The sequence below is a fragment of the Pseudochaenichthys georgianus genome, chromosome 13 (assembly GCF_902827115.2).
Source record: "Pseudochaenichthys georgianus chromosome 13, fPseGeo1.2, whole genome shotgun sequence".
NCBI classification, from domain to species: domain Eukaryota; kingdom Metazoa; phylum Chordata; class Actinopteri; order Perciformes; family Channichthyidae; genus Pseudochaenichthys; species Pseudochaenichthys georgianus.
In genome coordinates, this window is record NC_047515.1 from 4,197,492 (window position 1) to 4,211,410 (window position 13,919).

The 13,919-nt window shown below is 43.3% G+C and overlaps 1 protein-coding gene across 3 annotated transcripts in view; it reads left to right on the top strand.

The window, feature by feature from the left end:
* The window catches only part of ryr1b (ryanodine receptor 1b (skeletal)), a 144,993-nt gene that overhangs the window by 59,731 nt on the left and 71,343 nt on the right, over nucleotides 1-13,919 (top strand). For all 3 annotated transcript variants that reach the window (XM_034097591.2, XM_034097593.1, XM_034097592.2), the window contains 16 exons: nucleotides 941-1,157; nucleotides 1,247-1,351; nucleotides 3,165-3,268; nucleotides 3,361-3,444; nucleotides 3,528-3,687; nucleotides 3,890-4,037; nucleotides 4,120-4,325; nucleotides 4,697-4,871; nucleotides 5,291-5,499; nucleotides 5,588-5,934; nucleotides 9,391-9,526; nucleotides 9,680-9,840; nucleotides 10,589-10,751; nucleotides 10,833-10,919; nucleotides 12,092-12,318; nucleotides 12,988-13,432. In XM_034097591.2, coding sequence (XP_033953482.1) covers nucleotides 941-1,157; nucleotides 1,247-1,351; nucleotides 3,165-3,268; nucleotides 3,361-3,444; nucleotides 3,528-3,687; nucleotides 3,890-4,037; nucleotides 4,120-4,325; nucleotides 4,697-4,871; nucleotides 5,291-5,499; nucleotides 5,588-5,934; nucleotides 9,391-9,526; nucleotides 9,680-9,840; nucleotides 10,589-10,751; nucleotides 10,833-10,919; nucleotides 12,092-12,318; nucleotides 12,988-13,432 — 2,974 coding nt within the window. The remainder of the gene's footprint in view (nucleotides 1-940; nucleotides 1,158-1,246; nucleotides 1,352-3,164; nucleotides 3,269-3,360; nucleotides 3,445-3,527; nucleotides 3,688-3,889; nucleotides 4,038-4,119; nucleotides 4,326-4,696; nucleotides 4,872-5,290; nucleotides 5,500-5,587; nucleotides 5,935-9,390; nucleotides 9,527-9,679; nucleotides 9,841-10,588; nucleotides 10,752-10,832; nucleotides 10,920-12,091; nucleotides 12,319-12,987; nucleotides 13,433-13,919) is intronic.

The window sequence follows — 13,919 nt, forward strand, 5'->3', positions numbered from 1 at the left end:
CTTAAAGTCTTTCATTTTTTGTAAAGCACTTTGAATTGCCTTGTGTTGAAAAGTGCTATATAAATAAACTTGCCTTGCCTTACCTATATTAAAAAATTAGACTCAACTTCAACTTTCAGTAACAAGTTTTATATTGAGAACAGACAACCTTTTGGAACGCCACCCATCAAAAGAATACATTTATAGCCATAAATAATGACATCTGATAGGCTGCTACAGAGATCTTGCCAAGAAGGTGTGAGGGTGATTAACGAGGCTAAGGGTCATACAATTCAGCAGCAAGGAGTTTAGAATGATTCTTTCAGTTATTGCTGGGCAAGCCTAGAGAATGTCATAATATTCTTTGTATTTATTATTGTAATATTGTATATTGTATGTCTATCTAATCCAATGCAACTTTATGCTGTAAAAGCAGTCTTTATTTTCCTGTTAACCCTTTCCCGTTGGCCACGTAGATGCTACATGTTGTATAGACATTAGATTAAGTCATCAGCATTTATTCATAACATAAGTCAAAGACAGAAAATTCTCTATCGTGATTTAAGAATAAAAGCCTCAAACACTCATTTTGTTTGACTTTAACTTTCTAAATGTAAACTCTATAAATGTGAAATAGCATTACCAAAATCAGATTAGAAACACCAACCAACTCAGTAAATACTGTGAAATATTGACTTTAGTACCATAAGTCATCTTTCAAATTAAAAACTCTAAAAACCTACAATGTGGTGTGTAATGACCCCTCACAGTGCTGAGAAGGGGGTAATGGTAAATTGACTGATGAGAGCGCAGGGAGGGAATCACAGGCTCAGGCGTTGGTACGGAGATGAAATCAATCTTTTCTTTATTATGAGTCTTACAGGATCAAGGCACTGTTGCCATAAAGGGTTTAGGTAGTAGATAAAGAAAGCTGTCAATACGAGTCTTTCTATCATCTCAGGGCTCGCTTCCTGCTTGGCGGTCGTCACGGAGACTTCAAGTTCATGCCCCCTCCTGGCTACGCCCCGTGCTATGAGGCCCTGTTGCCGCGGGACAGAATGCGTATCGAACCCATCAAGGAGTACAAGCACGACTTCCAGGGCGTCCGCAACCTGCTGGGGCCCTCGCAGTCCCTCACACACACCTCGTTCACCCCCTGCCCCGTGGACACGGTTCAGGTGAAAGCCCCGAAACAAAAATCAGACTTTGATCAGGTCGCTACCGAATGAGTGTCTTTGCGTCTACTGACTTCTCTTTTGCCGTATAGATCGTGTTGCCACCCCACTTGGAGCGTATCCGAGAGAAGCTGGCAGAGAATATTCACGAGCTCTGGGCGGTCACCCGTATCGAGCAGGGCTGGACCTATGGGAGTGTGAGTATACAGTCAGCACTGCAATGCACACGCCACAGTATTCCTATTGATTTGACCTGACAGAACAGTCAGGTGGGAAAAGCCATTCCATCATTTGGTACCCCTCAATCTGATGTAAAGTTGACCTCTGCAGGTGATACACTTTGAGGCATTAAGATATGAAGATTGACGATTTGTGTAAAAATGTACCTATGATTTCCTTTTAAAGTAAGTTTTTAACTGATCAGGAATAGTAAACAGTCTTGTAAACAAAAGCACAAATTTGATAAAATGTTGTTGTCATCAGTAGGGGTGTAACGGTTCACAGAATTCACGGTTCGGTATGTACCTCGGTTTTGGGGGTTCACGGTTCAGTACGGGTTCGGTACAACAAGAAAAAGCAAAAAAAAGTCCCAAATGCACAATTCCAGTTTTGTTTTTAATTTACAGTAGTGCAAGTTTCAGTTTAAAAATAAGGAACTCTAACATTTTGAATAATTAACTTTATTACACAGTTAAAACAAACCACAAACAGTACCACACACACTCAGATGGCCATATTATCTATAAAGGCTGATGTAAACAAAAAAGGTTCTATAAACTGTAAAACTAAAAAGAATGTGTTGAAAATATTAAAAAATAAATAATAGTGATAGGGTTTCAATCACTTTCAATCACAATCAATAACAGCCGGGGTCCTCTACTATTGCATAAGGGCATAATAGCCATTGAAAAACATATGCCAAAAGCTTCCCTTATTTCTTTTGGTCTCTCGGCTCATGTCTATTGGCTTCTTAAAAACAGCGGGGATCAGCTGCTGAACTGCTGTTGTCTTTTGCCGGGCTCCGGTGATTGCCAAATCTGGGTGATGCCTTCTGATATGATTTAGCATGTTTGGCTTGTGTTACCATTAGCATACCGTACCGCTGTAGAACAACTAGATCAACTAGTTTATGGTCAGATGTGTCGGGGGCGTGGCCTTACATAAAATGAAGAACACCTGTCGTCGGTGAAACGCCCCTCCTGACTGCAGAACGTCTCATTATATGTGTTATAATGTTTTTTAACGGACGTTGTCTGATTATATAATCATATGCGCGTGCCGCTAGTGTCTGTTGATCTCCAGACTAACAGCAGCATGAGAATAACCTGCCCAAAGTGCCGATGCTCCATGGCGGAGGCTCCGTTAGAAATTGCCGGGATTTGTGTGTTTACCCCCTTAATGTCTGACCAATGGTTGAACAGCATTTCCGAGCACATGACTTGTGTTTAAAGTTTATAGTCCGTTTGAGTTTTGCCCGTGTGAACGTAAACCGAACCTTCTGAAAAATGAAACAATGTAACAAACTGTGGTCTGGTGCGCACCAGAGAGCGGACTATTAGGTGTGATAGTGTAAAGCAAAATGAGTTCACATCTTATCTGGATGAGTGCTGCAGACGAAGCCAGACGCATTACTTTGGTAAAGTAGGTTTTCACTACGTTGCTGATATATGCAGTCACAGTTCAAATACACACACACACCAATAGTCAATATCATACAATACTAATTAGACGTAGAGGTGCAAGGCAAAGGGGCTGCCACTTTACGACGCCAGGGATCAGTTGGGGGTTCTGTGCCCTCCTCAATGACTCCACGGCAGTGCCCTGGAGGTGAACCGGTACCTATCTAGCTACCAGTCCCCATCAAGTATATATATATATTTGATCTGTGCGGAGACTTGAACCGGCGACCATCTGGTCCAAAGCCAAGCCTCTATGGACTGTGCTACTGCCTGTCTCTAAATCAAAAAAGTGAAGTCAATGTAGGTAACCTAAAGTCTTCTTCCTCCACAGTTCAGGGACGACAACAAGAAGCTCCACCCCTGTCTGGTGGACTTTCAGAGCCTCCCTGAACCAGAGAGGAACTACAACCTGCAGATGTCAGGAGAGACCCTCAAGTGAGTTAACAACAGAGTTTCTTTAGATGTGTCAGAGAAGGAATTTAATCCACGATAACATAGTTGATGCCTGTATTGTTATTACCTTATAGGACTCTCCTGGCGCTGGGTTGCCACGTTGGAATGGGTGACGAGAAAGCAGAGGAGAATCTCAAGAAGATCAAGCTGCCTAAGACGTATGGCAACAAACACATTTCTGTTTAACGTTAGACATGATCTTTTATGTATAATTGAATATGAACTTGCATTTGTCCTCCAGCTACGTGATGACTAACGCATACAAGCCTGCCCCCCTTGACCTGAACCATGTCAAACTGACACCCAACCAGAACCAGCTCGTAGAGAAACTGGCAGAAAACGGACATAATGTTTGGGCAAGGGACCGGGTACGACAAGGATGGACCTACAGTATTGTGCAGGTATGTAATTCCAATCCTTGATACGTTTTTTTATTATTACTTTTTAAGCCAATTCATTTTGAGCAACCAAATGATGCATGTTTACAGGTATCAACCACTTTAGGCTAAGCCCCGGGTTCTAATAATGTCCTTGTTTATAAGATATACAATAAGTCACATATTTTTTGTATTATATCAAGTCGTAATCTGTTTCACTTCTCAGGACATCATGAATAAGCGAAACCCTCGTCTGGTACCTTACAACCTTCTGGACGAGAAAACTAAGAAAACGAACCGAGACAGTGTGAACAACGCTGTCCGCACCCTCATTGGCTATGGCTACAACATTGAGCCTCCAGATCAGGAGAGCTGTGAGTGGGATAATTTCACCCAGAATATCATCCACATCTCCAAGATCTCAATGTTTCTTAATCCCTCATGCTTTCCATGCAGCGGGCCATGGCCTTGAGAACACCCGCGGGGACAAGGTACGGATCTTCAGGGCGGAGAAGTCGTACGCGATCACCCAGGGGAAGTGGTACTTTGAGTTTGAGGCGGTCACAACGGGGGAGATGAGAGTGGGCTGGGCCCGTCCCAGTGTCCGCTCTGACAACGAGCTGGGAGCTGACGAGCTGGCCTACGTTTTCAACGGAAATAAGGTCAGTCCCAAATCAATGTCAGGCCAATATGTCAGGTTTAGACTGTCGTGTAGTTAGACTTACACATTTGAACAGACAAATATTAGTTATTTTCAGTAAATCCACTCTTTGCCCATCAAACAAAAAAAATTGTAGAATTTTTAAGACATTTTGAGATTGTGACATCCCTTAAGATGTATGCTGGACTTGATAATAACCACATTTCAGTGATATAATGCCTTTCTTTACAATTTCTCGAGGCACTTTTTTGTGTGTCTTGACCTTTTCTTAGCAAATCTGTACGAGTACATTACGGCCTGACATTGATGTTTTTTCGAATGGAATTTGGAGGCAGTGTCTTATGGATAAATGATTGATGTAACCCTCCCCAGGCTCAACGATGGCATATTGGCAATGATCCCTTCGGTCGCCAGTGGCTGTCGGGCGATGTCGTCGGTTGTATGATCGACCTGACTGATAATAACATCATGTTCACGCTCAACGGAGAAATGTTGATCAGTGACTCGGGCTCAGATATGGCGTTCAAAGACATCGAGATTGGTGAAGGTAAGAGCCATAGTACCTTATGTGATCAGAATAAGTAGCAGTAACGGAAAGTAGCTGGACGATTTTGGCTGATATCGCAACTACAATGTGATTTTTCGATATCAGAGTGAAGGACCATTTTGTGTGTGATCTGTACAAAACGAGTCTTTAGATTAATGTTTATATGCTGGGACTTCTCTCCACAGCTCCACAGGACCCCTTTCCAGTATTTTTTTACATATTTTGCCTTTAGCAAATATTGTACTTCCTGCGCATTTGATAAAACCATGATTAATTGTGCAACACTAACAGGAAAACAATATTTCTCAAAAACATATTTGGGTTTATTCTGTATACATTTGTATGAGATATCAGCACAAATGTATAGCAATCTGAAAATAACTTTCCCTATAATTAATTCCTGTGGTTTCACTCCTCAGGTTTTATCCCAGTGTGTGCGCTGGGCCTGGGTCAGGTTGGCAGGATTAATCTCGGGCAGAATGTCAGCAGCCTGCGCTACTTTGCCATCTGTGGCCTGCAGGAAGGTTTTGAACCTTTCGCCATCAACATGAAGCGAGACATCACCATGTGGTTCAGTAAAAGTCTGCCCCAGTTCGTGCCTGTACCCCACGATCACAATCATATTGAGGTAATAACTCAGTCACACTTTTAATGATATAAGAAGCTTGACATGTGAAAACTGATCATCTTTTTACCTTAAACCTATTGTCTCCCAGATCTCCCGTGTGGATGGGACGGTGGACAGCGCCCCCTGTCTGAAGCTGACCCACAGAACCTTTGGCTCGCAGAACGCCAACACCGACATGATGTTCCTCAGACTCAGCATGCCGGTCCAGTTCCACGAGACCTTCAAGATCACAGCAGGCACAACCCCTCTCACCCGGGCCCTCACCATACCTGAAGAGGAGGTGATAGTGGTGGAACCCGACTCAGAGTTTGAGGTTCTGAAGAGGTCTGCTGGCCGCAAGGAGCAGGAGGACGACAAGAAGGAGCCGTCGGTGGCGAAGGAGCTCTCCATGGAGAATGAGAAGGACTCAGTGTCGGAAAAGGGAAAGAAAAAAGGGTAAGTGTGGCAGGCTGTTTCTTTGAGAGAAGAGGAACAAGCCTGCAGAGTATTTCAGGTGGGAAGCATTCATCCAGTGGGTGTATAATGAGAACTGGATACAGCATCAAAGGGTTGGCCTCATTCATTGTTATGAGAGTTGGTCAGTGGTGCCGAAAGCAACGAGGGCCTGACTTCCAAGAACATAAATGCCATCTTCCTTATCAATGGGGCCCAGAGAGCAGGAGTCCTGCCTCTAATCTGCAGATTTGGCTTTTAGCATATTTTAACTTAAAGGGGACCAATCATGCAAAATTCACTTTTTGATGTCTTTTATACATAAATTAGGGGTCGATTATCGGGGCCGATATTCCGCATTTGACCGATTATCGGTATCGGCCTTTTTTTTTATCAAATTGCCGATAAAACTTTGGCTCTGATGCGGCCGTTTCTCTGGCTGCAGTCACCACTCTGTGTACACGAGCAATGTCTCGCCCACAGCGCTATCTGATAGGCTATTACTGAAGATTTTCCGGGCGGGAGCCAGAGAGGCGGGACCTTCTCAGATTACAGGCAGGTGCGAAAGAACGCAGACACAGACTGAAGCAAGTAGCAGCGCTGAGCGGCAGAGCCATACATGTGTTAAACCGAAGGTCAATAAACATCCCAATCCCCTATGCTGAAGTTGCAAAAACACCACGATCTTATGATCCAATTCTATCAGTTTCCCAGTTACACAGGGACGCGTCCCCGGACGTCAGTCAGAGTTGGGGGTGCGTGCAGCGACTCGCAGCGGAGTAACTGTGGTGGGGGGGGGGGCTGCGAGTGGAGCCTCGCAGTTTGTCAGGTTGATATGTGAAGCTCATTAGCTAGCCAACATCTAGCAAATGTTTAGCAACATATTAGAAGTGAGGCTACTAGACTAACGTTAGGTCTACTGTAATAGCCTCACTTTTAATAGTTTGCAAAACATTAGCTAGCACCAGTGTTTTGCAGTTGCTCGCAGCTTATTGGGATGTTATGCTAGATAGACAGATATAATAAATTAAGCATTATTGTTAGTTACAGTAAGCATGTCAGCCTGCAGCCCCACTTCTTGTCTCTCTCTCTAACTCATTGCAGATGACTGCACTAAAGAAAAGGGCACAGAGAGGAAACCAGTTGTAAGATGTTTAAAAGTTAATTAAACATAATATAGGCTATGCTTAAATGCATTTCAAAGAAGTTGTGTTGAGTTGTGTTGGAGTTTGTGTTATTCTACATTTTGACACCAAGATTTTTTTTTTGACTGCAAATGTATATCGGTTCCAAATATCGGTTATCGGTCTCCTTGATTACTAATAATCGGTATCGGTATCGGCCTTGAAAAATCCATATCGGTCGATCCCTAACATAAATATGTGTCCCCGGTGTGTCGGGGAACTCACGCAGCGTCAAAAAAACTCAGGCGGACAGCCCGGGGGAAAAGCAACAGAGCAGGGAAGTCCGCGGCGGGGAAACTCAGGGGGCCGAAGACAGGGGTGAAGGCCTCGTTGGGGTAAATTAGGGGGCCAGACTCGAGGGAGAAGGCACCGGATGGGAAAGTCAGGGGGCCGAGCTCGAGGGCGAAGGCCGCGGCTGGGGAACTCAGGGGGCCGGGCTCGAGGGCGAAGGCCGTGGCTGTGGAACTCAGGGTGCCGGGCTCGAGGGCGAAGGCCGCGGCTGGGGAACTCGGGGGGCCGGGCACAAGGACGGGCAAGAAGGCGGCGACTGGACAGCTCCAGAGGACGGGCAGGAAGGCAGTGCTCTCGTGCTCTCATGCGGGCTGAGTTCAATTCCACTCCCAGATAAACGATAACCAGGGATGGAAGAGGACAGCTCTTCTTCCAGTTGATAATGAAACCCAGGCTTGACAGATGCGATACGAGTTGTATCGTCTGTAAAGCAGCCTCCTCCTTGGAGCGAGCCAGCAACAGCAGGTCGTCCAGATAAAATAACACTCTCATCCCTCCTCTGTGTAGCGGCTCCAGAGCCGTCTCCACACACTTGGAAAAAAGTGCGTGGAGCCAGGGAATATCCGAACGGCAGTCGATTGAACTGGTACGTTATTCCCTGGAATGAAAAACGCAGGCATTTCCTGTGTTTCGGTATGATGGTTATGTGGAAGTATGCATCCTTCAGGTCTATTGAAGTAAACCAGTCTCCCTGGTGAACATACTCCAGCACCTGTTTGATTGTCAGCATATGAAAAGGTATTTTCATTATTACCCTGTTGAATGCTGACAGATCGAGGATGGGTCTCATTCCCCTGGTCTTTTTCGGGATAAGAAAATAACGGGAGTAAAACCCCTGATTCTTTTCCCCTTGAGGAACCCTGGAAATTGTACTTTTTACGAGGAGTTCCTGCAGCTCCGCCTGGAGCGCAAGACACTGTTCTTGGGATGACAGGAGTGTTTCCTGAATCCCATTGAACTGCGGGGGGGAGAGACGAATTGCAGAGAGTACCCTCTGCTGATCAGCTTGCTTATCCATCTGTCCATCAAACATATTCGCCGCCACTCTGAGCAATGCTCCGAGAGCGGGCAAACTTGTTCTTGCTGTGCTGTGGTAGTCATGGTGACGAGCCATGCCAGAGCCCTTGCCGCTGTTGCTCGTGAAGCACCCCGAGGGGGGCCCCGTCCGAAAAGGGCTGCAAAGGGGTCTCCACACGCTGCATCATACACCGCGGAAGTGTGTGCAGTGCTATTCAAAAATACTAAAATACTAAATACTAGTCTGTCAGTGCGGCACATGCGCAGTGGGATTACCCAATAGCGATAGCCTTATACGATATAGAACAGGGGTACAACGAGCGGATACAGATGTGTTTAAAAAGCAGGAAACACAAAAAGAAACACACCTGATAAACCCGCAAGAGAAAAAGCATTTGAGCTCCATACTGTTTCAGAAATAATCCTTGATGTGGTTTAGAACAGGATGGCATTTTATCACAGCAGAATTTAACTTTATCTCCGGTAGAATTCTGATCAGGCATTAGCTCCGCCTCCTCTTTTTCCTTCTCAAGCTAAGGACCCAAAATCCGAGTTTCTCTAACAGGGCTGCAAAAGAGGGGTTTAAGCAGTATGAGGCATGGCTACAATGGGTGATCTGTTTGGTATTTTAAGCAAAAACCTTCACAGACAAGTTTTGTATAGGTATCATTATAGGTCCACTTTAACAACTTGACCATAATGATTTAAAAGAAATAGCAATTAAAGTGGTTATCCTGGCAAGTTCATTTACATAAAATTAGCCTAAATTACTTCACGGACTGACACGGATGGTTTAACTGCACCATTTGGCCACTAAGAACATTTGCATCAACCCCCTGCACACTTTTTGGGAGCTTTATTTAACCATGTTCTAAGGATTAAACATGGGTCAAAAAGATCTACCCATCCCCCAGTATTCAGATCTAAGTGTCCAAAGCATTTGTTTTCTCTCTTTTTCCAAATAAAGATTCTTCGCCAAGGCCAAGAAGGTTGCCATGATTCCTCTCTCTCCTGGTCCTGCCCCTCCAACAGTGCCACGTTTGGTGGAAGATGTGGTCCCGGACGACAGAGATGACCCTGAGTTCATCCTGAATACCACCACTGTAAGCTAAACTCTATACCCTACTATTCTAGGATAGGCACATGTTAAAAGTATCCCTCCAATGTCCATGGATAAGGCTATTATAGCATTTCTAGACAATCCAATATTACTGTCTTCTATGTTTTCTGTTATCTTACCTGTTTCCTTTTTTCAGTATTACTATTCTGTGAGGATCTTCGCTGGGCAGGAGCCTTCTGGTGTGTGGATTGGCTGGGTCACTCCGGACTACCACCAGTATGATCCAGGCTTTGACCTTTCCAAAGTGCGCAGTGTCACTGTTACTGTTGGAGATGACAAAGGCAACATACATGACAGGTAAGTCTTTCCCATATTTGAATATGCTATTTACAATAGCAATGTCAGAACATGTACAGACCATGTATTTATTATCTATTCAATCTTTGTTTAATATGTAATGTGATTAAGGACTGACCCTCTATGTGCACGCTAGTGGGATAAAGGACATAGATCAGTAATAAATGTATATATATATATATATATATATATATATAAATACACTGTTCTTATACTTGTAAAAAACTATTATTGTTGGGTTTCGGTTTCTACTTAAAATGATGTTCAGTAGTATTATCCTCTTTGGGTTTCCCCTTTCCTGGAGGGTGTTACTGTATATAGGTTTTTTTTCTGTAAATGTTCTGTAAAGGCTAATTTCCCTGTGACCCCTCAAGAGGGAGTTTTCTCTCCGACAAAAAGGTGCTGCAGCACAGGCAGTATGAGAAAAATAAAGACCTTTTTGAACATTAAAGCAGCAGAGACAGTATAGGCACAAAATACAAAAATGATCTGTAATAATTAGCAAAATATGCGTCTTTAAAACTACTTAAACCTCCTATCGGACTAACTAACATTAGTATTGAAGCAATAAGGAACTTGTTATTGTCTTTTATATTTTGTGGTGTCCCTCAAGGTTCTACACTCGGTCCCTTTCTTTTCTTCAGTTATATTTTACCCATATGCCACATTAAAAAAAATATTTCTCTCTCTTTCCATGTACTCACCACACTTAACTTTAGAGTTGATGAGTTTTGCTTTTTCTCTGCAGCATGAAGCACAGTAACTGTTATATGGTGTGGGGAGGGGACCTGGTCAGCAATCAGCAGACCCGCTTCAGCCAGGAGGACATGGTTGTTGGCTGCTTGATTGATCTGGCAACCGGTCTCATGACCTTTACAGCCAATGGAAAGGAGATAAACACCTTTTACCAGGTAAGGAAAGGCTATTTGTATCTGCTTAAATGTAGTGATGTTACAGTGTGGAGCATTGAAACCAGAGGTGTTTCCTTTCAGGTGGAGCCAAACACCAAGCTGTTCCCCGCTGTCTTCATTCAGCCATCCAACCAGAACTTGGTGCAGCTGGAGCTGGGCAAACTCAAGGTCAGAAACCACTGTTGCTTACACACTGCAGAACAATTTAACTTTTCTAAAGTTATTGTTTTTTCCTCTGATTTAACTTCTTGGGCTATATTGCTTTATTTATTTGTAATGCATACATTCTCTCATATCCCTTTCACATTGAAATCATAACATCAAACTTGTGTTGGTGATTTCAATAAATGGGTCAAATCGAGTCATCCGATCCTTGACCTTTGTTGAAAGACGAGGGATCATGAATCTCTGTTGGGATAAAATAAATGTTATTGCATTAATTTTAGACATATGGAAAAGTATTTGGAAAGATAGAGAAAAATAATGGAAAAATCAAAGTGATATTTGGGAAAGGCAGAGAAAAAATGTGAATGTGAACTCTTATTTAGTAATTATTTAATGTTGAAATGTATCAGTAAAGTGTATGGAACTGCATTGCTGATTGGAGTCTGTGCCAACCAGAGATTAGCCAGTGACAGCTATGTCAAAGTAAAGGGTAGAGTCTACATCTCATGCACATCTGCATTCTTTCATTTGTTGTGCTTGTCTTGTCTCATCTTTTCTTGTAATGACTTAAACAAGGACCATGCATACAATACAATAATATCAAAAATAGAACACATGATTTAAGCCAGATTAGGCAATTAGATCATTTCCATCTGCAGTCCCTGGGCAGCAAGATGTATCAATCACACTTAGAATTATTAAACAGTTAAAAGCACTGATTAACATACAAATACCAACACATTTATCAACTTAACATTACATTACCATTCATTTTAAATGAAGACTCAAATGATGGTCTGGTTAATGGTGACAACTGACTGGTTGCCCCATATTGTTTTTTTACAAGGATGTGAAAAAAAGCTCAACTGGAAAAAACAATTCTAATCTAATCTAATGTGTTTTTTTGACATACTGTAAATATAACACGTTCACTTCATTTAGTTTACTGAGGGCCTGTTTAATCTTCAATATTTTTCTTCTTGGGGGCCTAAAGGTAGTCAAACTTAAGACTTGGGTCACTGCAGCTCTTACTAACAGGGCTGAAGCAAACCACAGAGAAACAAATACAAATATAACAGAAAGTGTATCAAATGTGACCTATTTTCGGTCAGCTCAACCTCATTATTTTCTCTTGCTTATTACTGTTTCTATACATCCCCCCCTTGCCCCCTCAGAATATCATGCCCATCTCAGCAGCCATGTTCCGCAGCGAGCGCAACAACCCGTTCCCGCAGTGCCCCCCCAGGCTGGACGTCCAGATGCTGACCCCGGTTATCTGGAGTCGTATGCCCAACCACTTCCTCAAACCGGTGGTGGGCAAAGTGAGCGAGAGGCTGGGCTGGAGCGTGGAGTGCACGGAACCTCTCATCATGATGGCTCTGCACATCCCAGAGGAGAACAGGTCAGAATCTGCAAGTCAGGAATCTATGAAAAAAAAAGTTGTTATGGTTTTTCTAAGCAATTGTCAAAAGACAGTATAAGGGAATCAAACAATCATGTGGCAAAAGCACACATCTGTGTCTGAACAATACAGCATAAACGTTTCTTATACACACACACATCAAAGCAGGAGGGGTTGAGAATGAAGTCTAAGTGGCAGACACACTCTTCTCCCACTTAAACTCCTCATGGCATATCTTATCTAAAGTTCAAGTAGAAGCGCCTCACAGGCATAAATCAAAACTAAAGAGGTTACATTTTATTTATGGAAATTCATGCAAGGCCCCATGGTGAAAGTTCATTGTAGGGTCACATTTTGTATTCTGTTCTGCTCTATAGTATTCTGTTCTATTATTTTCTGCTCTATTTTATTATTTTCCGCTCTATTTTATTCTGTTCTATTCTATTCTAATCTAACCTGTTATGTTCTATTTTGTTCTGTTCTTTTCCATTATCTTCTATTCTATTCTATAGTATTCTGTTCTTTTCTATTCTATAGTATTCTGTTCTTTTCTATTTTATTGTATTCTGTTCTTTCCTATTGTATTATATTCTGTTCCTTTGTATTCTATTCCGTTCCATTCTCCTCTCTGTATGTTTATCTGATCAGTTTCCTGTCTTTGTCCCCCAGGTGTATCGACATCCTGGAGCTGTCGGAGCGTAAGGATCTGATGAAGTTCCACTACCACACCCTGATGCTGTACTGTGCCGTGTGTGCGCTCGGCAACAACCGTGTGGCTCACGCCCTCTGCAGCCACGTGGACGAATCACAGCTGTTCTACGCCACGGAGAACACCTACCTGCCCGGACCCCTCCGCAGCGGCTACTACGACCTGCTCATCAGCATCCACCTGGAGTCGGCCAAGCGCGCCCGCCTGGGCACCAACCGGGAGTTCATCGTGCCCATGACCCAGGAGACGCTCAGCATCCACCTGTACCCCGACGCCAAGAAGGCCCACTCCCTCCCCGGGGTGGGCCTCACCACCTGCCTACGGCCCAAGCTGCATTTCTCCTCCATCAACTTTGTCGGCACCGACCCCAACCTCTACACCCTCAGCCCTGTTTTCCCTCTCCAGGTACGAGACAGGACTCATCGGAACCTTTTTATTACATTTAAATTGTCCCTTGCTTATTTATTATTTAACTATATTTTATTCAACTGTAAAATGACCTGCTGTCACTCATGGGTAGGGTTGGGTATCGTTTGAATTTCTACGATTCTGATTCCGATTCCGATTCTACTTTTCGATTCCGGTTCTTAACGGTTCTCAATTCCGATTATTTGAGGGTCAAGGTAAAAAAATGTTACATGCTTCTTCCACCAAAAAAATTACATTTATTCGAGAGACTTTTACACAGGTTAGTTTCCAGTAATATTCACATTAATTAGTCTGTTTATATTCACTAGCATGTAACTGTAACCTGAGAACCACCGAAGCTACAACAGTGCAACAGTCCAACTTTTAAAATAAACCCCCCCCCCCATTTAAAAACAGTTCTTGTTGAGAAAAACAAGCATATCTGCCTCTCAGGCATACCGGGAAGAAATGTTTGAACATTTTA